At 44.4% G+C, this 24329-nt stretch overlaps 1 protein-coding gene across 6 annotated transcripts in view; it reads left to right on the forward strand.

Annotated features, from left to right (window-relative positions):
- Positions 1-231: 231 nt before the first annotated feature.
- Positions 232-24329, forward strand: part of NINL (ninein like) — a 49967-nt gene continuing 25869 nt past the window's right edge. For 3 of the 6 annotated variants that reach the window (XM_035111048.2, XM_060273080.1, XM_035111051.2), the window contains exons 1-5: positions 232-564; positions 17915-18114; positions 20652-20748; positions 22216-22391; positions 23762-23828. In XM_035111048.2, the coding sequence (XP_034966939.1) occupies positions 17935-18114; positions 20652-20748; positions 22216-22391; positions 23762-23828 (520 nt within the window). In that variant the 5' untranslated portion in view covers positions 232-564; positions 17915-17934. Of the gene's footprint in view, positions 565-14436; positions 15256-17914; positions 18115-20651; positions 20749-22215; positions 22392-23761; positions 23829-24329 lie in introns of those variants that run through there. The other 3 variants (XM_035111050.2, XM_060273079.1, XM_060273081.1) reach the window with 3 other exon arrangements.

Below are 24329 nucleotides of genomic sequence, written 5' to 3' on the forward strand. Positions count from 1 at the left end.
CTGGCCATCGCCATCGGTGGTCCACCAGAGCCGCTTCCCCTGTTCTCTGCTTGGCTTCCGCAGCCCTGCAGCTAGGGCACCTGCTGGCTCCAGCCGACTCCTCCAAGCCAGCAGAGGAGGCCAGAAAGCCCATGAAGACACGCTGGAAGCGAGCCCGGCAGGAGGAGGAGGAGGAGGAGGATAGGGCGAGAGCGGTGCGCTCCGCTCGTCCCCTAGAGGCGCAGCCCTCGCCGAGGGGTCGGTCCCCTGCCAGGGAAGAGGAGCGCGCAGGAGAGCCATTGCGCGCCGCGCCTGCTCCTGAAAGGAATCCGGGGTGGGCGGAGCGGGCTGGGGAGGCTGCAAGGGGAAAATCGCCTGCGAGCCGGAGGCTGCTCGCTTCAGCGTGGACGTCCTCAAGGGAGGAGCATCGGCGGCAGCCTCCGGAGAAAGGGAAGCAGAGCACGCTGGTATTGGCCGAGTGGACACAAAGGGGCCGCGAGCGGCGGAAGGTCGTTTTCTGCAGGGGAGATGCTGCGGTCGCGGCGCGGGTGGTAGAAGGGAGAGAAGCGGCCGGAGGAGAGAGAGGTGGGTACCGCTGAGACGCCCACCGCCCCACCTTTGCTCTTTGGCTTAACTCTGGCTTCTGTGGAGCCCCCCACCCGCCCCTCAAATTCTCTTCTGGGACAAGGGAAGCTAGGGAGTTTTGGGAGGGGAGGCGATCGTGGCTCTGCAACTTGGGCGGCAGATTACCTCACAGAACCATAGAATTGGAAGGGGACCCCGAGGGTCGTCTAGTCCAACCCCATTGCAATGCAGGAATCTCTACTAAAGCATGTCTCGCGTGTGTTTACATTTTGTGGAGGGACGACGGCAAGGATGAACCATCCGGTTCTTATATCTGCGTTTCAACTTCTGTACGAATCTTTCTTCGCGTGACTGCTGCTCCTTGAGGCCAGCTTTGCCGTTTGTCTTTTTTTGAAAATCCGAGTTTCCCCACCAGCCAGGGAGGTTGTACTTCTAAGAGGTTTTCCCCGCCAGCTTTTCTCTGTGTGGTGACCTTTTGTCGATACTCTTTCCACATTTCTTCCCTCCAGCTCTCCAAACTGGCTGTGTCCTGCTTTGAAATCCCTCTCCTTTTCATGTACCTGGTGCTTCCTTCCTTGCCAAATGTACAGCTTGTGCTATTATATGAAGAGCCTGGTCCTAAAATTTTAGCAACCAAAACTTTATTTTGAAATCTCATCTTCGCACCTTCTCCGTTTTTAAAGAGAAATAGGTTGCAAGGAACACCAGCTGTTGTTTTGTCTGGTTTTTATAGTACAGTATAAACTCCTCCTTTATTATTTCCTCTTGTGTGGAGGGAGTTTGGAGTATAGGAGGAATTCGGCCATCCATCTCTTGCATCAAATTTAAGGCAAAATTTCCCAGCTGACCCCCTTTCAGCTCCCCCCACCCCAGTCATCAGCTGTGATCCATTTACACTGCACTTGAAATTTAAACTGGTTTAGGTAGCTGCCCTAACCCTGCTTACCTGGGTGTAAGCTCCATTGAATTCAATATGACTTACTTATGAGTAGCAGTGTTGTTAATTTCATTAGTCAGTTGCTTTAAAAAAAAAGAACTTAAAGTGACATGGTTAGGATTGATCTGTTAGTCCTAGACAAGTGTAAACTTTTGTTTGTTGTTTAGTCATTTAGTTGTGCCCAACACTTCGTGACCCCATGGACCAGAGCATGCCAGGAACTCCTGTCTTCCATTGCCTCCCGCAGTTTGGTCAAAGTGTAAACTAACAACAGCTAACTCTTTGAGCATCCTCTGCCCTCAGGATGTGATAGGGTGGGACAGGTGTAGCCCAACACATCTGCAGGGCACCTGGTTGATGAAGGCTCCCTTAGGGCCTATGAGACTTGCTCTGCCTTGTTCCTTATTGTTTTCCCATGCCCAAAGAGGAAAATACTGTTTTAGGAGAGACTAGAGGACTGCAAATTACCTACTTTTCTAGACTGCCCGACCCAAAGTATCAGGGAAAGGGCCATCACTCAGTGCCAGAGCACCTGCTTCAATTGCAGAAGGCCCCAGGTTCAATTCCAAGCATCGGAGATATTCCCTGCCTGAAACCGAGACAATACTGAGCTGGATGGCCCAAGGCTATGACTCAGTATAACACAGCTTCCTGGGTTAACCCATGTGTCTTGCTGTTCTTCCAAGGAACCCTGAGTGACATTTTAGACTCAAAGCAAGCTCTTGGGAGCATGGGAGTTTTGTCATATTATTCTGGGAGACGGGTGCTTCTGACAGAACAAATCACCGCCATGCATTTTTTTACTGTAAAAGCAAAGCTTTGGGGAATGCAAGCGTTAAAGCTTGCCTCCAGGCTCCAGCTTCAAATCAGAATAAGGCTGGACCTCAGCTAGGATGAGCAAGGATTTTCAAAGTTTCGTTGCAGCGAGTTTCCACTAGTCAAATGGTTTGTATCTTTCCAAGTGTAAGAAAGACAAACATCAATTGACCCACGGAACTCAGCTTTGTCCCAGGCATGAAGCCAAGTCTATTAATGGTGGGGGTTTTTGTTTTGAAAAGAAAACCGGCCTGTTGGCAGGTTTCAAGGTTCTCAAAGAAGCATATAATTAAGTAAATATTGAATGGGGGGGGAGGGGAATAAGATGAGCTGTTGTCGTCCCAGTTCACACTTTGCAATTTTAAGGAGTACACTTACAGCACCTTAGGATGAAGACAATCAAAAGTCTTGTGGTGATGTGTTACAGATTTGTTACGGTATAGGCTTTTCCGCATTGCAGCCCATATATTGTCAGATATCTGTGTTATCGTTGCTCATTTAGCAGATAGACATGATCCTACCTGTCCCATGTGCTCACCTGGGCCTGTTATGTGTCCTGCCACCAGCTGAGGCACAGCTGATAGGAAAAGGAGAGATTGCCCAGATTATGGAATTTCCTGCCCTATGAGGGCACCCTGTGCCTCATAGTTTTACTGGTGTATTATATTTTCCAGTGCCAAGTTAAGACAGCTTTTGTATATGAATGCATGTTGGTGTTTGCAGCACAATCTTAACCATGTCAACTCAGAAGTCCTCTTGAATTCAGTGGGGCTTACTTCTAAGTTAATGGGGTTAGGATTGCAGTGCATCTCTGTGTGAGCACGTATTCTGTGTTGCTTTCATCTTCTGTGTTGACGTACTTTTTACGCTTTTAATTAATTTAAACATTTTAGTGTTTATTTTGCTCTACCTTGTGAGAACTCAAGAGTGGAAAGGCAGAGTATAAAATGTTGTAATACTGTAAATGCCCCAGAACTCTCTCTCAAGGGATGTTAGAAAGCTGCCAGGTTTGTGATGAGTGGGAGCAGGCAAGCCCAGTGGAGATAATAATTCCTTTCTGTTTTGTGTAGAGGTTTGAGAAGGGAGCTCATGTCTCCCTGTATCAATTTATGCCCTTGTGGGGGGAGGCTTCTTCTACCCTTTGATTATCTACTCCTTATTATGACTGATGTCATTCATCAACTGAACCTTGAATGCAGTCAGTGGGAAAGCATTGTGGGACTGTCTGTAACAATATAACCGTACAGTAATGAGATTTTACAGCTCTCCCACCCCACCCCCAGAGAATGACTTTGGAAGAAACAACAACTTTGCATTGTCTGATTCGGAGCATTCTTATAACCTCGGCTTATTTTGTAATGGGTTGCTCAGTCTGCAGCCTGGTGTAGCTTCTGGAGAAGGATGTAGCTCAGGGGTTAGAGCAGAAGGTCTCGCGTTCAATCCCAGGGATCTCCTCTTGGGGCAGGGAAAGACTCCTGATTATTGCATATAAATGCAACACATAAATAAATTGTATGCTTTTCAGAAGATGAGTAGATGGCTGGAAATTAAAGAGATCTGGATTGCTTTCAAGTTATATATGTGTATTTATAGACCAATTTCTTTTAAAAGTCTAACATACAAGTCCAATGGGCAGGTACAACCGAAAGACTAACCACAGAATAATGAAACAGCCGAATTTAAATGACAATTTTAGTTACCTTTTAAGAATGCAGGATTCACCATTTCAGATATATCAATTTCAAGGTGACAGGAAGATTAAGGACTTGCGTCAGGGTTCAGTTTTCTGCCCGTAGGTGTATTCAACATTAAACTGTAGGAAAACAGTACCTTTAAAAACATTTGTTGTGATTTTTAAAAATTACTGTTATTTTTCTGTTTAGAAATCAAACGTTGAACTTTTAATGGCAGCGTGCTCAGGAAAGGCTAAAGACTTTTACCAAAATTTTACTTTGTCTGTGTAACTGAGACAATGCAGGAACATAAAAATGTAAAGGTAAATGATAACAAACATAGAAACAGTCTAGGAAAATATTTCAGATTCCTAGATATTTGTGTCAAAAATCGACTTACCCAGGCAATTGGACATTTGCCACTGGTTCAGCCCCATCTGAAAGAAAGACTCAACAGTATTGTAGAAATGAGTTTTATTCCTGGAAGTTGTAGGAAGAACACAGAAATTCTGCTTACATTTAAATGATTAAAAATGAATAGCTGTGTGTGGTCTGCCAAATTTCTCTCTTTCACAAGTACTTTAATTTTGGAGCTTAGACTTTTGAGGGAGAAGATTATTTCTTAATACACAACTAATTTGGTGTCAATTTTAATCTGCCAATAAGATTTACTTAAGTGGTTGTAAATTCACCTCGCTACATTCCTGCTTGCAAAAAAATTCCTTTAAGGGAAACAGAATTGAAGCCTCTAAATTTGCTAGGCTCATTGTACAGAAAATTAGAAATACTGTAGGCACAAGGGTTATAATCTAAAGATAAGACTCATTAGGAAGAAAAACTTGAATAGCTGTTGCACTCTTGTGGGGGAGCCCCTTCACCAACTACCTCCTCATTGATCCAGGGTAAGGGGTCTTCTGATAGAAGTGGCATGGTCCTAGGTAGCAACAACATCCATATTCCTTGTGAAGTGGCTTGATGCTAATGGGTGTGAGATAATGGAGCTTGAGCCAGTGGGGTCCTTGTATGTTAAAAATGGGTCCCCTTTTTTGTACCTCTTGCAAATAATTATTTTAGTTTTCCAATAACCTGCCTGTGTGCTAAGACAATGTTCTGAGGCCCTTCTCTTGACGCTCCTGCCTTCTAAAGTGAGGCAGATGTTCACTAGGGAAATAACCTTTCCAGCTGTTGCCGTCTGTTGTGGAAATCTCAAGTGGTCGCCTTGCTGTTCTCTTAAAATATATTTTTTCCCAATGCCAGGCTTGGAATTGCTTTTAGTTGAAATTTTAGTCTGTTGCTGTTTTTAGTTGTTTTTGGTTGTGATTTTGATTACGGTATATACTGTATATGTTTTAAATGTAATTGTAAGCTACCCTAAAAGTCAGGATATTGAGATTTTATAATTGGTGGGTGTTCCGTGTCTTCCCACATTTTGGGCTACAGCTCTAGCCAATGAGAAGGAGCTTTTACAAGTTTGTGAAAGTGATTTCCTTGTTTTCGCTGAAGTGAGTGAGAATCTCACCGCCACAAGAACATTCTTCACATATATTTTTTAAACCCAAATGTGTATTTGATGTGAGGGAGTTGAAAAACTTAGACCTTCCTTCTGTGCTTAATCTCAACAATGGGATGACAGTATTATTCGCAGTTGAGTTCAAATGCAGTGATATTTAAATTTCTGGGCTCTTCTGAGTTGGATCCGATGAGACAAAGTTTTTATAAGCAGGAACATTTGGCAGGGACACAAGTCAAAACTATAATACAAATGTCTGCCAGCAGAAAAGACTTAATGACAGCTAACTTGGAGCCTGTTTTGATCAAGCTTTGTGGCTGTGTTTCGGTTTTGCTAGTGAGAGAAATATGATGTGATCTTCAATCAATTGTCCCAGGCTTAGGCTCATAAAAATAATGTGTTCATAAGGTTCTGAAGTGAATTAGCTGAGGATTTCAGCTATACAAAGTCCTGTGCATGAGCAATCTGCTTTTCTGTGTGCCGTCATGATGTTGCATGGAGTAGTTTGGTTATTGGAAACCAAGGAAGCAATGTTTTGTTCAGTTGACTGTTGAAACTAATGGACCTAAGTTAGCCATGTCCATTAATTTCTATGGGTGTCCTTGGAGTATTTATAACATTGTCTCCATCCCATGGTGGCTTTTACTTTAAGAAAACCCAGTTCAGTAGAAGGCTGTCTCACATAATGTTCACTTCTGTGTAATCTTATTTTTTGCCTTGCACATTAAATACATATATTTGAAAGCCGTTCCTCCAGAGGACCTGTTGTCCTCAAGTCTTGCTTGTGTGTTTCCCAAAGGTTGGCCACTGTGAAAACAGGATGCTGGACTAGATGGGCCATTGGCCTGATCCAGCAAGCTCTTCCTGTGTTCTTATGTACAGACACGGTGCCTCCTCCGTCGTCTTTGGAGAGCTGTCTTCAAGAGCACAGCTGGGGAAACTTTGGCTCTTCAAATGTGGTTGGATTCTTGCTCCTATCAGTCCCAGTCAGCGTTGCCAATGGCAAGAGAGAATGATGGTTGTAATCCAAACAAATTATAGAGGGGTCCCAAGTTCTCCATCCTTCTGCAGAGCCTCTGAAGATGGAGCTGAGCCATGAAAAGTGAGAAATCTAGTATCTCGTGCTGAAAGCAAATCAATAATATTGCTCAAAAGAAAAAAATAGGGACAGGGATTTACCAGGGACAGGTAGCAGCACATAGATTCTGTCCCCGGTAAATAGGGGTCTTTGGAGCATATGGGGTGGTGATCCTATTGTGGCTGTGCACTCAATGCATTTTATTCAAACATGCCATCTGTTTTCTGGGATTAAGCTTTTTTGGGGGGGGGGATGGGAACTGGTTCTACTTGGTTGCATCAAGGGCTGCCCATTCAAAGCACTGATTAGCCCTGCTACTTCAAATAATATTTCAAATACAACACTGCAATTAAAAAGTTGGTGGTCAAATGTCTGTGTAATAAAGATGGACATTGTTGTTGTTGTTGTTTAGTCGTTTAGTCGTGTCCGACTCTTCGTGACCCCATGGACCATAGCACGCCAGGCACTCCTGTCTTCCACTGCCTCCCGCAGTTTGGTCAAACTCATGTTCGTAGCTTCGAGAACACTGTCCAACCATCTTGTCCTCTGTCGTCCCCTTCTCCTAGTGCCCTCAATCTTTCCCAACATCAGGGTCTTTTCCAGGGAGTTTTCTCTTCTCATGAGGTGGCCAAAGTACTGGAGCCTCAGCTTCACGATCTGTCCTTCCAGGGAGCACTCAGGGCTGATTTCCTTAAGAATGGATAGGTTTGATCTTCTAGCAGTCCATGGGACTCTCAAGAGTTTCCTCCAGCACCATAATTCAAAAGCATCAATTCTTCTGCGATCAGCCTTCTTTATGGTCCAGCTCTCACTTCCATACATCACTACTGGGAAAACCATAGCTTTAACTATACGGACCTTTGTCGGCAAGGTGATGTCTCTGCTTTTTAAGATGCTGTCTAGGTTTGTCATTGCTTTTCTCCCAAGAAGCAGGCGTCTTTTAATTTCGTGACTGCTGTCACCATCTGCAGTGATCAAGGAGCCCAAGAAAGTAAAATCTCTCACTGCCTCCATTTCTTCCCCTTCTATTTGCCAGGAGGTGATGGGACCGGTGGCCATGATCTTGGTTTTTTTGATTTTGAGCTTCAGACCATATTTTGCGCTCTCCTCTTTCACCCTCATTAAAAGGTTCTTTAATTCCTCCTCGCTTTCTGCCATCAAGGTTGTGTCATCTGCATATCTGAGGTTGTTGATATTTCTTCCGGCAATCTTAATTCCGGCTTGGGATTCATCTAGTCCAGCCTTTCGCATGATGAATTCTGCATATAAGTTAAATAAGCAGGGAGACAATATACAACCTTGTCGTACTCCTTTCCCAATTTTGAACCAATCCGTTGTTCCATATCCAGTTCTAACTGTAGCTTCTTGTCCCACATAGAGATTTCTCAGGAGACAGATGAGGTGATCAGGCACTCCCGTTTCTTTAAGAACTTGCCATAGTTTGCTGTGGTCGACACAGTCAAAGGCTTTTGCATAGTCAATGAAGCAGAAGTAGACGTTTTTCTGGAACTCTCTAGCTTTCTCCATAATCCAGCGCATGTTTGCTATTTGGTCTCTGGTTCCTCTGCCCTTTCGAAATCCAGCTTGCACTTCTGGGAGTTCTCGGTCCACATACTGCCTAAGCCTGCCTTGTAGAATTTTGAGCATAACCTTGCTAGCGTGTGAAATGAGCGCAATTGTGCGGTAGTTGGAGCATTCTTTGGCACTGCCCTTCTTTGGAATTGGGATGTAGACTGATCTTCTCCAATCCTCTGGCCATTGCTGAGTTTTCCAAACTTGCTGGCATATTGGGTGTAGCACCTTAACAGCATCATCTTTTAAAATTTTAAATAGTTCAGCTGGAATATCATCACTTCCACTGGCCTTGTTATTAGCAGTGCTTTCTAAGGCCCATTTGACTTCACTCTCCAAGATGTCTGGCTCAAGGTCAGCAACCACACTACCTGGGGTGTACGAGACCTCCATATCTTTCTGGTATAATTCCTCTGTGTATTCTTGCCACCTCTTCTTGATGTCTTCTGCTTCTGTTAGGTCCTTACCACTTTTGTCCTTGATTATGGTAATCTTTGTACGAAATGTTCCTTTCATATCTCCAATTTTCTTGAACAGATCTCTGGTTTTCCCCATTCTATTGTTTTCCTCTATTTCTTTGCATTGCTCATTTAAGAAGACCCTCTTGTCTCTCCTTGCTGCTTTTTGGAAATCTGCATTCAGTTTCCTGTATCTTTCCCTATCTCCCTTGCATTTTGCTTGCCTCCTCTCCTCCGCTATTTGTAAGGCCTCGTTGGACAGCCATTTTGCTTTCTTGCATTTCCTTTTCCTTGGGATGGTTTTCGTTGCTGCCTCCTGTATAATGTTACGAGCCTCCATCCATAGTTCTTCAGGCACTCTGTCCACCAAATCTAAATCCTTAAACCTGTTCCTCACTTCCACTGTGTATTCATAAGGGATTTGATTCAGATTGTATCTTACTGGCCCAGTGGTTTTTCCTACTTTCTTCAGTTTAAGCTGGAATTTTGCTATAAGAAGCTGATGATCTGAGTTACAGTCAGCTCCAGGTCTTGTTTTTGCTGACTGTATAGAGCTTCTCCATCTTTGGCTGCAGAGAATATAATCAATCTGATTTCGATGCTGCCCATTTGGTGATATCCATGTGTAGAGTCGTCTCTTGTGTTGTTGGAAGAGAGTGTTTGTGATGACCAGCTTGTTCTCTTGACAGAACTCTATTAGCCTTTGCCCTGCTTCATTTTGAACTCCAAGGCCAAACTTGCCAGTTATTCCTTTTATCTCTTGATTCCCTACTTTAGCATTCCAATCCCCTGTAATGAGAAGAACATCCTTCTTTGGTGTCATTTTTAGAAGGTGTTGTAGGTCTTCATAGAATTGGTCAATTTCACTTTCTTCAGCTCCGGTAGTTGGTGCATAAACTTGGATTACTGTGATGTTAAAAGGTCTGCCTTGGATTCGTATCGAGATCATTCTGTCATTTTTGAGATTGCATCCCATTACAGCTTTTGCCACTCTTTTGTTGACTATGAGGGCCACTCCGTTTCTTCTACAGGATTCTTGCCCACAGTAGTAGATATGATAGTCACCCGAACTGAATTCGCCCATTCCCTTCCATTTTAGTTCACTGATGCCCAGGATGTCGATATTTATTCTTGTCATCTCATTTTTGACCACATCCAGCTTACCTCCATCCATGGTTCTTACATTCCAGGTTCCTATGCAATATTTTTCTTTACAGCATCGGACTTTCCTTTCGCTTCCAGGCATATCCGCAACTGAGCGTCCTTTCGGCTTTGGCCCAGCCGCTTCATCAGCTCTGAATCTACTTGTACTTGTCCTCCGCTCTTCCTCAGTAGCATGTTGGACGCCTTCCGACCTGAGGGGCTCATCTTCCAGCGTCATAACTTTTATATGCCTGTTGTCTTTGTCCATGGAGTTTTCTTGGCAGGGATACTGGAGTGGCTTGCCAGTTCCTTCTCCAGGTGGATCACGTTTAGTCAAAACTCTCCACTATGACCTGTCCATCTTGGGTGGCCCTGCATGGCATAGCTCATAGCTTCTCCGAGTTATTCAAGCCCCTTCGCCACGACAAGGCATTGATCCATGAAGGGGAAAGATGGACATAGTCATCTTTAAAATATATGAAAAGGCAGACAGCCTACCTAAAGCGTTGGGATGGAGGGTGAACAGGAAAACAGAACAGATGGAACCTTTGATTTGTTGATCAGTATGTTTTTAATTTGTGTTCCAGATGCAGCAGGAATCTGAATAATATGCTATGTTTAAGGGGGAATGGAAATGTGCTGTGACTCACATTTTGTCTGTAAGCACTCTGTAGCAAATTTTAAACACAGAAAAGAACAGTGTAGGGAGGACTTTTTCGCCCCTAAGGTAGGAAATGATGGTAGGAAGTGTGTTAATCATTAGTACAGCAAAGCTTTCCCCGACCTGGTGCCATCCAGATGTTTTGGACTATGGCTGAGCCTGATGGGGGTTATAGTCCAAAACATCTGGAGGGCTCCAGGTTGTGGCAGGCTGGTATAGCAGAAGCCAAGAACAGGGACAGTCAAAACGAGTCTGAAAAAGGATGAAATGTTTTGTGTAAATCATGTCTCTGTATTGGACTGAGGGACTCGTAGTGGTAATTGATAAATGTTTAAGGTTAGTTTTAGCATTTGTACTAAGCAAAAGAAGAGGTGTTAAAACACTGCTGCTAAATTTGTTCATTTCTTGCATTTTTTAGTTGTAGGTTTTAATTTTTCATTCTGTTCGGAATTTTTTTAAAAAAATTTACTATATATTTTGGAAAGTATTTTGTTTATTTGCTATGCATTTCCACATCTCTTATGATTTAACCAACTTTTGCATGATGGTTCCTGAGAATCAAGGAGCAGGTTTTCTTCTATGTTTGGGGTACAGTTGGATCCCATTTTGATTCAAGATGGCGGTTGAACCTTTCTGAACTGCACAGATTTTAACAACTGATTTCAAAACTGCACTCATTTTGGGCGGGAGGGGGCGCGTTCTTAAAATTCCTGAGCAATGTTGCTACAAGTTTGCTAGTCACTGATAATGTAAGCTTCCTTGAAGACCCTATGGTGAAAAGGCAAAGTTTAAACAAAAATGAACGATAGGAGTGAGAGTATAAATGATAAATAGCACGTTGCGATAGCAAGATGCAGAGCATATGTTTAATACAGTAGGAGACAAGAGTGGGAGATAAGAGGATAGCTAGGGTGGGATTGGTAGAAGCCTAATGGATTGTGGGATAACGAGCTTGTATAAGACCGGAAAGATGGGTGGCAAATACAGTAACAGGAAAAGTTGATCTGGACAACTGAGGATAAAACTCAAGAAGATAACCTTAGTATCTACTTAAAGGGATTTCTGTTGTGAAAGCCAGTCTGTCTGCCTTCCTCTAACCCCAGTTAAATCTGTACCAGGTGCTTTCTTAAAGCCCTGGCTACTAGAATGGCATTGGTCCCAAGGTCCCTATGTTTTACATTCATAGCTTGCACCTGTGACATACATTATACTTTCTATTTAAAGAGCAATGTGGAGCACTTTCAACCTTTTGTTTGACATGCATATTGCACCATCCATGAGAAACTCCACTGCTTCTTGCAATGTCCACTTCTATTGGGACACCGTGGTGTTCAGGTAATATAATGGAAGTGGCTCTTGTGCTTTGCTTTGTTTTGCAGAAGGTTGTGTGTGGTCTCAGTGCCTGCCCTCAATTGTTATGGTGTGTGTGTGTCAGTCTTACTGGCATAAACAAGATCCCATTCAACTAAGACCAATCTGATGCATCTGCAAAGAAGCTTTCCCCTGCCTTTAGCTTAATAATCATGTGGAAGTACAGGTAGCCTGTTGTTGGCATCCATCTGTCTTGAGAGACAATGGAGTGCACCTCAGGAGGGGAAGTCAAACTGCTGTGTTAGCAGCACCCAAGTGACTTCCCCAGGACGCAAGCTTGGGCAGTGTGTAAGGCGGTCCCGGGATGCCCAGACGACAAGACCCCACTCTCAGCCTCACTGATGTGTTCCAAAGGAAAGCAGAGCAATGTTTGGCACCGGTTTAGCTGCAGGAGTTGCTGGAAAGAGGCGTACAAGGCGCCATCCAACCATCTTAGGGATTCTACTCTGGAGTAGGGTTTACTCCTTAGCCTTTTCTTCTCCCAAAGATAACCTGCAAGGCAATGGAGGTTTAGGATCATAGTTTCCATTCTACTAGATGGACTAGCTTCCAAGGTTGACGAGCCCCATCTGCCCCTCACTTCCCTCTACAGCACGTGCAGAAACCACCTTCTTTACCATTGGACCTGCTATCTCGTCCACTCAATCCACTGGAGCCTGTCTTCACATGCAGGGGAAGTCCCTAACACACCGAGGGTTTGAGGCAGGTAGCGCAAGCAGCAAAAAGGTATCTTGGTGTGTGTGGCCATGGCTGCATTGCTTTTTCTGAAGCGTGAGCATTCCCCTGCACCTGCTTTGCGGCCAGATATTGAGGATGTCTTTGTAGGCAGGTTGTCCATGGGTACTGCTCCAGAAGATACGTTAAAAGTGCGTCCAAAACTTGGAGAGATTTTTTTGTTTAAAACTTAAAAGCCTTGATAATGCATCTTCCCAGCCTTCAGAACGAACATGGAGATGTTGTCTTGGATGAAGTGTGCCATACTTACAGTTACTGGAGTTTGTTACGATAATAGTTTTGCTTGCAACTGAGAGAGAGGGCAGGAAGATTCTCCATATTATTTTCCAGGCAGATGCGTAGAAGTTCCTAGCTGCCTGATTTTAAAACGAAATTTAAACCATGAGCCCTTGGGAGTTGCTGAGGTCATTTTCTAAGCTCATTACCACACACCAGAATTACATTTGCTAACCCCGCCGCTACTTAATTCATTTTTTTCCACCTGCATATTCAATTTGTGAAATTAACATTAGCGCTTGCATATAAATGAAACCCGTATGCAGATGTTGTTTTTCTGCTTATCCTGTTGATAGGGTTTTTTTTTTAAAAAAAAAGCAGAACCCCCCCCCCATTATTTGTTCTTTGCCTCCAGCTCAATTAAGCCAGCAACAGTGGGATCTCACAAGAGCAGGTGGCTGCGTGCTTGACTGATGCAGGACACTGAAGCAGTTGGTGCCGCAGAAGTTTCCATTATAAATAGTTGTGTTGTGCTAAATACAGGTCCTACGTTAAAACTCAGTATAACTGGCATGGCACACCCAAGACATTCCTCTTGGTCACTAATGTGGAGAATGAACTTTAGGAGACATCTCCTGGTCCAGATACTACTGCCTGAGCCACTACTGGAACTCTCGATGAAATCAATGTCAGCATTATGATAGATAGATATACTTTATTGTCATTGTACATAGTACACCGAAATTGAATGCCATCCCATAAAATCAAAACCAAACCACAATTACAGCCACACACCCACTTACACCCACCCACCCATCACAACTCCCCAAGATCGTATTATTTAGTTACAGCATTTAAGATGGTTATAGCTCTTGGATAGAAATTGTTTTTTAATCTATTCGTTCTTGATTTAATTGTTCTGTATCTCTTGCCCGAAGGCAACGGTGCAAAAAGACTATATCCAGGATGAGATGAATCCTGTAAAATATTATGTGCTTTTTTAAGGCAATGGGAGTTGTATAGTTCTTCCAGAGATGGGAGAGGATGACCGATAATCTTTCGGGCTGTGGTTATGACCTTCTGGAGCACTTTCCTATCCATGACTGTGCAGCTGGAAAACCAAGCACAGATACAGTATGTAAGAATGCTCTCTAATATGGAGCCTCGGTAGAAGGACACCAGCAGTCTCTCACTCAGCTTGTTCTTTTTTAGAAGTCTGAGGAAATAAATTCTCTGCTGGGCCTTCTTTACCAGAGCAGTGGTATTAGTGCTCCAGGTCATACGCTGCTCGATGATAACACCCAAGAACTTAAATACAGCCACCCTCTCCATCCGGTCCCCGCCAATATACAGGGGCTGAATGTCCGCCTTTTTCTTCCTGTAGTCCACCACCAGTTCCTTGGTCTTGGCAGTATTAAGGACCAGATTATTATCTCCACACCAAACAGAGCCGCTCCACCTCATCCCGATAGGCGGACTCATCCCCCACCCAGGAAATGAGCTGCACCAGAGTGGTGTCATCAATTCTATGCAACAGTAGAATTAAGAATGCAAAACCAACTGTACTTGGTGAGGTCAGTGGTCCATCCATCCCATAGTTGCCTTCAAACGGGACCTAGAGCTGGGCATGCCTTTGCAAACTGAGATTCTTTTGGGGAAGCTTCTGCTTCTCTGGCTGCTATAGAAGTTATATCATTATCATTATTTTGTTTTAATCTCAGAAAAGTAAATGCAGATTAAAATTTAGGAGAGTGTAACTGAGGGAACAGCCATGATCTCCATTGCGGAATTCCCCCTGAAAATATGTCAAGAGCCTGCTATTCAAATGGATGGAAAAAACTTGCTCACTGCTTAGAGCTCAGTCAGTTCTTCCTACATGAATCTTAAAGCAGGTTTGGTTTTTGCCCAATTCTTTGGGGTGTGGGTGGGGTGGAATCAGCAGCAGGATACTGGGGGCAAAACTGGATGGAGAAGAGGTCCACGTTCTTTTGTCTGGCTGGTTTGGCCGTGAGACGGTAAGGATTGTCTGATAAGCATCTTCGTGCCAGAAATGCAGTTTGGCTTGGCTTAAAGGCAGGCTTAATTCCTCTTAGTTCCAGCTGTTGGTGTAGCCAAGAATGCTTCCAGAACGGAAATTCTTGGCTGTGCCAAATGAAAATCTGCCTTCAAGGAGTTTGGTGATGGAGGAAGGAGGCTGTCTAGTTTCCATTTTCTCACTAGCTCTCCCTCTCCTCCAAAGCTACCTTGTTGGGTAGAAATGGATGCATGGCATACAACCACAACCATGGTCAATTAGTTCATTTAAAAAGGATACAGCATTGAGGCAAACCCCAGACTTTTATACCCCCTTGCTCTCTTTCTATCTACAAGCTGTCAACATTCCACTCTTGCGTAATGATTTGTGCCATGCCGTGAATGCTCAAGGAACTGAACACCTAAAACAACACAAATTTCACAGATCAGCAAAGTGCCCTGGCGTGGGTGTTGCTCAGAGCCAGCTCCTCTGGAGACTAAAAAAGAGGTATGTGGTAGGAAGCTGGGTTTGTTTACATAAATGATTGAATCTTCGCCCATTGTATTAATTTCAGGCCATTCTGCTGTTTCTCTTGATGTAGAAATCACTCTCTCCAGCTATCTCTCTCCAGCTGTTTGATGTATTACTTCTACAATATATTTCTGACTGACCCTTAAAATGTTACGGTTAAGTCTCCCCCCGGGGGTGCTTTCTGGTACATGGGCTGCGAGTTACGACACACATTTTCCCTTTGGTTTTTAGGTCTGTGCAATAAATTTAACCTGAGCTGACTGTTAGGCTTTTTAAAAGAGGTTTAGAAACACAATATTTTCTCCCCGCCTCCCTCCAGTGAAAGGAAATTTGGAAGGAGTTCATGTAGGAAGAAGCCCACTGAAGGTTACTAGAGGGCTGTGTTCTGCTTCCATGTTTGGAGGTGGCAATACATCAGGAGGAGATACTGCTCTTCTGCTCAAATCCTGCTTGTGGGTTTACCACAGGCATATGAGTGGCCACTGTGAGAACAGGATGCTGGACTTAGATGGGCCACTGGCCTGATCCAGGAGATTCTGCTTACATTCTTCAAGGAGATTGGGTTCTTCCTCCTGAGATTCGCCCAGCAAGGGTGGGGAACTGTGGGACGGATCTAGCCTGCAACCTCTCCTCTGCTACCCCAACCTGCCCAAAGCCTCCCTTTCCGCTTCCCACCAGACGGGCAAGAGGTACTTCATGGGAAGCTGTTGCCTCAACATACCCCAGCAGTGTGGTGCTCACTGGGTAGAGAAGTGCGTTGTGAGAAGTTAGAATTGTCACTTCAAATCCACTGCAAACTTTCCTCCAGTTAAAAACTACGGATTCTTTATGGTTGGAGTTTTATGCATCCGACCATCATGCACTGAAGAAAGAAACCATCAAATATACAGGAAGGCAGAAGTGAATGGAATAAGAATAGAAGGGAAACCTGCATCATGGGATACTCAATTTTTTTATTTTTTTATTTATAAACACAATCCCACAACACAGTTGGGGAGTAACTACTGTACTTTGTAAAGAAGTTGAGTATGTGTTTCTGCTTTCTGGAGTTAGTGCTGGAATTGGGCGGAGAAAGGAACTTTGTGGTGGCTAATCTGCTTTAGGCAGAACTTGGTGTTATGGTGTTGGAAAACTGATAGCGGTAGAGTTTGGGGGTGGACTGTACCTCAGTGGTAGAGCACATCCTTTGCATGCAGAAGCTCTCCAGGGTCAGTCCCCAGATCTTCAGTAGGGCTTGACAAGACTCCTGGCTGAATCCCTAAGGGCTGCTGACAATCAGTGTGGACCAGTCTCACCAAAACTAGTGCCTTCCAGATGTCGTAGGACTAATCACCCCCTGATCATTGGTTATCCTGGCCAGTGCTGTTGGGAGCAATATATGGATGGCCATGTGTGTTCCCCATCCTTGGGGTAGAGGCTCCCTGAAGCCAAGGATCAAAATTCCTTGACTATTGGAGCAAAAAGATCCGACAACATAATAATAATAATAATTAATAATAATAATTTATTATTTATACCCCGCCCATCTGGCTAGGTTTCCCCAGCCACTCTGGGCGGCTTCAAAAAAAAATTAAAATACAATGGTCTGTTAAACATTAAAAGCTTCCCTAAACAGGACTGCCTTCAGATGTCTTCTAAAAGTCTGGTAGATGTTTTTCTCTGGACCTCAGTGTCCAGGCAGAACAATGGGGGTGGAGACACTCCTTCAGGTATACTGGACTGAGGCCGTTTAGGGCTTTAAAGGTCAGCACCAACACACTGAATTGTGCTCGGAAACATACTGGGAGCCAATCTAGATCTTTTTATGTGGTTTCGGCGGCCGCTCCCAGTCACCAGTCTAGCTGCTGCATTCTGGATTAGTTGTAGTTTCTGGGTCACCTTCAAAGGTAGCCCCACATAGAGCGCATTGGAGTAGTCCAAGCGGGAGATAACTAGAGCATGCACCACTCTGGCGAGGCAGTCCGCAGGCAGGTAGGGTCTCAGCCTGCGTACCAGATGGAGCTGATAAACAGCTGCCCTGGACACAGAATTGACCTGCGCCTCCATGGACAGCTGTGAATCCAAAATGACTCCCAGGCTGTGCACCTGGTCCTTCAGGGGCACAGTTACCCCATTCAGGACCAGGGAGTGCTCCACACCTGCCCGCCTTCTGTCCCCCAAAAACAGTACTTCTGTCTTGTCAGGATTCAACCTCAATCTGTTAGCTGCCATCCAAGGGTGCTAGGTTGGGCAATTTGAGTGAGCTCACATTTTGCTCAGCTTTGAACCAGGAATTTCTTCATTGGTGCTTTTTACCACTGTGCTAGGCTATTAACCGGCATTGATCCTTGTCATCAGCACCAGGCAGCGCAGCCAGTGATCAGGGATAATGAGAACTGTAGCCCAAGCACATTTGAGAACACCATGTTGGCTACCCTTAACCTGCTCAAATACCACATTTTAAATTTACGTGCTTAAAAGGGGGGGAGAAAAGAGCAAGAGAGAGAGAGAGAGAGAAGAAAAGTCCCAGTTCTGCAAAATGCAAAAGGAGAAAAGAATGGTGGTTGAATGCTTGATATCAGTGCTTACTAGGAATGTTGACTCTCATATTTCCACTTCTCTTTCCTTCCTCCCCTTTCCAACTGACTCGTTTTAGGCTGAGTCTTATACTATGGGATGGGTGAGGAAGAGAACAAATATGTGTCCCAGCTGAAGGACGTGTTCAACAGCTGCGATGCCACAGGCACCGGGTATTTGGACAAGGAAGAGCTGACCGAGCTATGCCGCAAGTTGCACCTGGAGAGGCAGCTACCCCTGCTCCTGGACGCCCTCTTGGGAAATGATCTCTTTGCCAGGGTAAGTAGGCCCAAGGCCTCTGCGCCTGGCTATTGTGAAGGAGCGCTTCTCTCATAACAGTTTAAAATGGCAATCTTGTCTCCCGGCCCTTCCCCACCAGTTGTTCCCATCCGTGCATGGAATTCTCAGCTGGCCACTCTTCATCCTTCCTGTCTGGCCCTGAACACTTTTAAATCCCATTGGTGCCTCCTAAAGGCAAGCCTAGGGGCATATTTCAAAAAAAAAAAAATTGCACCACTCGACATGTCTGTGTTGAAGTGGGATAGGATGCCATCCCTGTGCTTTTCAGGGAGACCTAAAAATAACCCTGTCCCACTGGTTTTCCGATGGGCATTATGGAGTGTGGCCTAAACTTCCCTCTCGTGTCATTTTTTAAAACTGTCCCACTTTGGGCATGGCTTGTTCTTTTCTCCCGCTTGCCGATCAGAAGGTCAGCGGTTCGAATCTCTGTGACGGGGTGAGCTCCTGTTGCTTGCTTGGTCCCTGCTCCTGCCAACCTAGCAGTTCAAAAGCACATCAAAGTGCAAGTAGATAAATAGGTACCGCTCCGGCGGGAAGGTAAACGGCGTTTCCGTGTGCTGCTCTGGTTTGCCAGAAGCGGCTTAGTCATGCTGGCCACATGACCCGGAAGCTGTACGCCGGCTCCCTCGGCCAGTAAAGCGAGATGAGCGCCGCAACCCCAGAGTCGTCCGCGATTGGACCTAATGGTCCTTTACCTTTATACTAAACCTTGGTTTGGTCAAAATATAAGTTGCATACAAACCAGGACCTCCAAATGTCCTGGCTCACTGCTGCTCATTCCCAATCCAGAATGGCTTAGAATCCTAGTTTATGGAAAATCCATAGTTTATCGCGTTTGGACACAAAGGCAAATTATGGTGTGCTGCTAAGTAGCACCTTCCAGTCTCCTCCCCTTGCATTATTGGAGAAGAGGAGAAATGGTTTTACTGCTCACTGCTGTATTTATTCTCAATCCTCCAAGCCAGTTACGTAGCCCAAATCTTTTGGTGTAGAAGCAAAGCTCTGTTTGTTCTTTTGTTTTATGTGAATAGCTTTCTAAAGTTCAAACTGATTTCCTATGTAAGAGAATTCATAGGCATCCTTGCTGGGTTTTCAGCAGAGAGTTATAAATTGTTGCCTGTCTTTTCTAAATTGGGACCTGGATTAATGGAACTTGCAAGAAGCTGGAAGAAAGTTCCCTGTTAACAAAAGCTGGACTTTTGAACTGACTGAGGGTATTGTTCCCATTCTTACAAATGATCCTGCAAAGGTTTCTGCCAATCAAATATTCTCGGTCTCTCAAGTGCAAAAATATAGTAACTTCTCTTTCTTACTATAAAGAATAAGGAAGAAAAGAGTGACTGATTGCAATACTGTAGTAAAAACGTTTAATAGAAAGAACATGGAAATTCTAGTATTTTGAATGCTTGTTAATAGAATGCATGTATATTTCTGGTGTGAAAAGTTGAACCCCAGACCTATAGACCATTTGTTTGTTTATGGGATGATAGCTTAGTATAGTAAACATTTAAGGGTGGTTTTATATATATTTTGCAGATTTTATCCTTATATGTTGTACTTTGCCTTGCTATCTTTTTTTGAAATACACACACACACACAAAACACACATTTGTACCCCTACCATAACTGCTGAAGCTCGTCAACATTCTAATATGATCCCATAAACTATCTACTGTACTCATTTTCAAAGGACAATTACCCTTTGAAATAGCACTTGTGTACTTATTGTTGAGGTGGCATCTTAAAACACCTTGGTGAATCAAAAGCCAGACCAAATAAACACTTTGGCTTGCCACATTGGTGCCCAAACTACAGTGCCCTGGAACGGTACCCTTTCTAGTGGTGGAGTCTGTAAGAGCTTAGCAATCAGCAATCTCCCTTTAGACAGCTAGCATCTGATGTGTTGCATTCATGCTGGTGCCTCACTTTAAAACCAAAGTGCCAGGGCAGTGATGCAAAATGCATGTGTGCATTGCTCATTCCCCAAACCTGATGAATATCACTTTAGTTCCTGTCAAGTGAATAAAATTTGGTCTTTGAGACCTCATCAAACATTAGCAACATTCTCCAGTAGGGGTAGGTTCTGGAGTAACTGAACGAGAACAAGATTCTCCTGGGAAATCAGTGCTGCCCTGTTACCATCAGATCTTCTTAAGCTGGATTGGCAAAAGTGAAGAGCCATGGCTTGGTGGTAGGGCATCTGCTCAGCAGGCAGAAGATGCCAGTTCTAATCCCTGACATCTCGAGGTAGGGCTGGGAGTGTCCCCTGCATGCATAGCTGCCAAGTTATTCCTTTTTTAAAGGGATTTTCCCTTATGCTGAATAGGCTTCCTCGCGAGAAAAGGGAAAACTTGGCAGCTATGCCTGCATGGCACCTGGGGAACCACCGCCTGTCAGTGTAGCCAATATCGAGCTATGTGGGCCAATGGTCTGACTCAGCATAAAGCAGAAACAAGAACTGAGCTTCATTCCTGGTATACACCTGACTTAACAATGTCCTGTCCGTCCACTCCTAGGTTAACTTTGAAGAGTTTAAGGAAGGCTTTGTGACCATATTGTCCTCAAGCATCAGTCTTGGTCTTTCCGATGATGAGAGCAGTTACCTGGAGCCAGGTGGGTGAAGAAGAGGGGGTGCTAAAAGATTACTTGTTTTGTATTTACTGCTTTCAAGTTCCTTTGCTTACAGTGGGCTATTGACCACTAAGCTTAAGTATGCTGTAGTAGACTAAAGGCAACAGCGGCAACACGTGGACCGATGAAAAATGAGGGCATAAATGTACATTATATCTTTATGTATATCTTTATAAGTTGCAGCGAAGCGATATTCAAGAGTACAGTCCATATAGTATCAAAATAAAATTCATCCAGTGATATAATTTGAATGCTTAGCGATATCTGTCGATGCAAATAATAGCAAATCATAGACACTGATCCGGATAATGACACTGTTTCGACGTGGTCTTCCTCAGTGTTCCACTCAGAAATGTATACAGCCAACTTCTAAGGAGCAGTGGTCATAAAACTAGTCTACAGCATACTTTTTATATGCCTGTTGTCTTTGTCCATAGAGTTTTCTTGGCAGGGATACTGGAGTGGCTTGCCAATTCCTTCTCCAGGTGGATCACGTTTGGTCAAAACATAACTTCTCTAAGTTATTTAAGCCCCTTCGCCACGACAAGGCAGTGATCCATGAAGGGATTTGGTTTTTTCTGAAGCTCAACATCAAAAAAACCAAGATCATGGCCACTGGACCCATCACCTCCTGGCAAATAGAAGGGGAAGAAATGGAGGCAGTGAGAGATTTTACTTTCTTGGGCTCCTTGATCACTCCAGATGGTGACAGCAGTCACAAAATTAAAAGACACCTGCTTCTTGGGAGAAAAGCAATGACAAACCTAGACAGCATCTTAAAAAGCAGAGACATCACCTTGCCGACAAAGGTCCGTATAGTTAAAGCTATGGTTTTCCCGGTAGTGATGTATGGAAGTGAGAGCTGGACCATAAAGAAGGCTGATCGCCGAAGAATTGATGCTTTTGAATTATGGTGCTGGAGGAGACTCTTGAGAGTCCCATGGACTGCAAGAAGATCAAACCTATCCATTCTTAAGGAAATCAGCCCTGAGTGCTCACTGGAAGGACAGATCATGAAGCTGAGGCTCCAATACTTTGGCCACCTCATGAGAAGAGAAGAATCTTTGGAAAAGACCTTGATGTTGGGAAAGATGGAGGGCACTAGGAGAAGGGGACGACAGAGGACGAGATGGTTGGACAGTGTTCTCGAAGCTACGAACATGAGTTTGACAAAACTGCGGGAGGCAGTGGAAGACAGGAGTGCCTAGCGTGCTATGGTCCATGGGGTCACGAAGAGTCGGACACGACTAAACGACTAAACAACAACAGCATACTTAAGCTTAGTGGTCAAAAAGCCCTCATTTTTCATCGGTCCACATGTTGCCGCTGTTGTCTTTAGTCTGGAGTTCGCAACACAGGGGTTAGTTGATTTAGTGGTTAAGTATGCTGTAGAGCAGAGCTGCAATCGGACTGGCGATCCTGATCTACAATTGTGTTTCCAACTCTTAGCTGTTCCAGATGAAGTCGAGCCTAAATACATCCATGGGGCCAAGTGGTACGGCCGCCGGACGAGACCAGAACTGCAGGGCGCAAATCTGGAAACTCCCAAGTTATTACAGGAGCAGCAAGCAAAGGCAAATGGGAAAAGTCAGCTGAGACGCTCAGCATCTTTGGAGAGTGTGGAGGTGAGGTTGAGTCTCTTGAGTTTTACTGTACGTTACTTTAAAAGAAGCAGCCTTGTAAACATGAGGCTTCTTTCATAGTTCATGCTTACCCAGAAGTTCAGAAGTTTCCAAAGCCTGCCCAGCATCCAGTAACAAATATTAGGCTCAGATATCAAGGCAGTGAACATGTCATTGCAGAGGAGGTGTTTGCATGTTTCTGTGAGATGTAATCCACTGGGAGCAGTCAAATACAACATTCCTTGTTTTGCTAGAGTGGACATGCAAGGGAATGTTTGGTCCAGCCAGTCAAAATTTCCTGGCCTGGAGCATCCTTCCTTGCATGTGACTAGTGGGTGGGCGTGACCTTTCCTGACCTGGTAAAAGGCCAAGGCATGCTTCCGCTCTCCCTCTTTTCTCCCTCTTTTCCATCTTCCTTTCGTCCTGCGAACTTCCTGGACTGCTAACTGCAGTCACTAGGTCAACCCACATATGGGGTAAACCTGCTTGTATATGCTTGTAATTTCAAGCCTTAAGCCTGCCTTCAGGGATCACACTGTGCTCTGCCTGATCGTGAGTAAACTTTATTTTTATTGCTTATGAATAAGACTGTGGTGTCTTTATTCTTTTAGGAGGGATTCCAGGGGTCTTACCAGGAAAGTATTAGAACACATTTCAATCTGGACAAGCCAGATTGAATTGCGTATTGTCTTAAGAAAGTCACACACGTTTGCAACCAGTTTTCTGCTGTGTGAAGGGGAATGCACTCTGCTAAGTAAAGGAACTTGATAACGCAAGTTAGGAAGGATATTAATAAACAATATATCCTCTCCTGCCACCCCGAACATTCCCACAGTTTCTGTATCCAAAGCCAGCATCCAGGAAGCTGAAGTTACTTAGGATGAGGCTGGAGAGAACCAGGGCATCTGTATAGTGTCCTCAGAGACAAGTGGGTTTGGGGCCAGGTCAGCATCCAACATGCTCTTAGTTGCTTGTCTCTCTGGAGGGAACCCCTTTTTGGCAAGAGAAGTGACTCGTGTGGCTGCATAGCAGGAGGTATCTTACTAGGTGTATGCAGTATTGCAGGAGCAGAACACCCCTCTGCCAATCCACTTTGACCCTCTCCTGAACCCAGCTGTCCATTCTTCAGATGACTGATCTCCTCCCCGGGTGCAAATACTTCTTGAGATCCCGATTCCACATCCTTTATTCCACTAGGATCCTCCACAGGGTTGTTCAGGTCAGCTCCCTGAGCTCCTCCCATTCCTCCTCAGGATCTCACCATCCCCTCCAGGACACCTCCGCAGGACTCATGGCAATCCTTTTTTGTTATTTTTTTTTAAAGCTTTGCTCTATAGCTTGCATGAAACAGTGAATCCTTCTCTTGTTTTCAGAGCCTTAAATCAGACGAAGAGGCTGAAAGCACAAAAGAACAACAGCATGAGATGTTTGAGGGTCAAGGTAGGAGAAACCTAAACTCAAAATGCATGTTTTAAAAAAATTAGAACGGGTTCTCTCCTTTTGAAAAAAGGAAAGGAGAAAAAGCAATACCAAAGATGGAAACTTCCCTTCTTTAACTTTCTGGTCATCTGATTTCAATAGGTGACTTTAAGGACAGGGTGATAGTTCAGTAACAAAATCCATTTTTACAGGTAGAAGGTCCCTGATATTTCCAGTTAAATGTAACAGGAAGCAAGTGATGGAAAATAACCTTTTTCTGAGACCTTGGAGACCTGTCAGAGTAGGCATAAGAAGCTGCTTTATCCCAAGTCAGACTTTGGTCCATCGTAGCTCAGTATTGTCTACACTGACTGGCAGTCGGCTCTCGGGGGTTTGAGGAAGGAGATTATTTCCAGTTCTACTTGGAGATGCTGGAATGGAACCCAGGACCTTCTGCATGCAAAGTCCTTCTCACAGCTCAGTTCTCTGTTAAATGGTTGAAGGCTTGTGGAAGGAACAGTC

Source organism: Zootoca vivipara, chromosome 3 (assembly GCF_963506605.1).
Source record: "Zootoca vivipara chromosome 3, rZooViv1.1, whole genome shotgun sequence".
Lineage (NCBI taxonomy): Eukaryota > Metazoa > Chordata > Lepidosauria > Squamata > Lacertidae > Zootoca > Zootoca vivipara.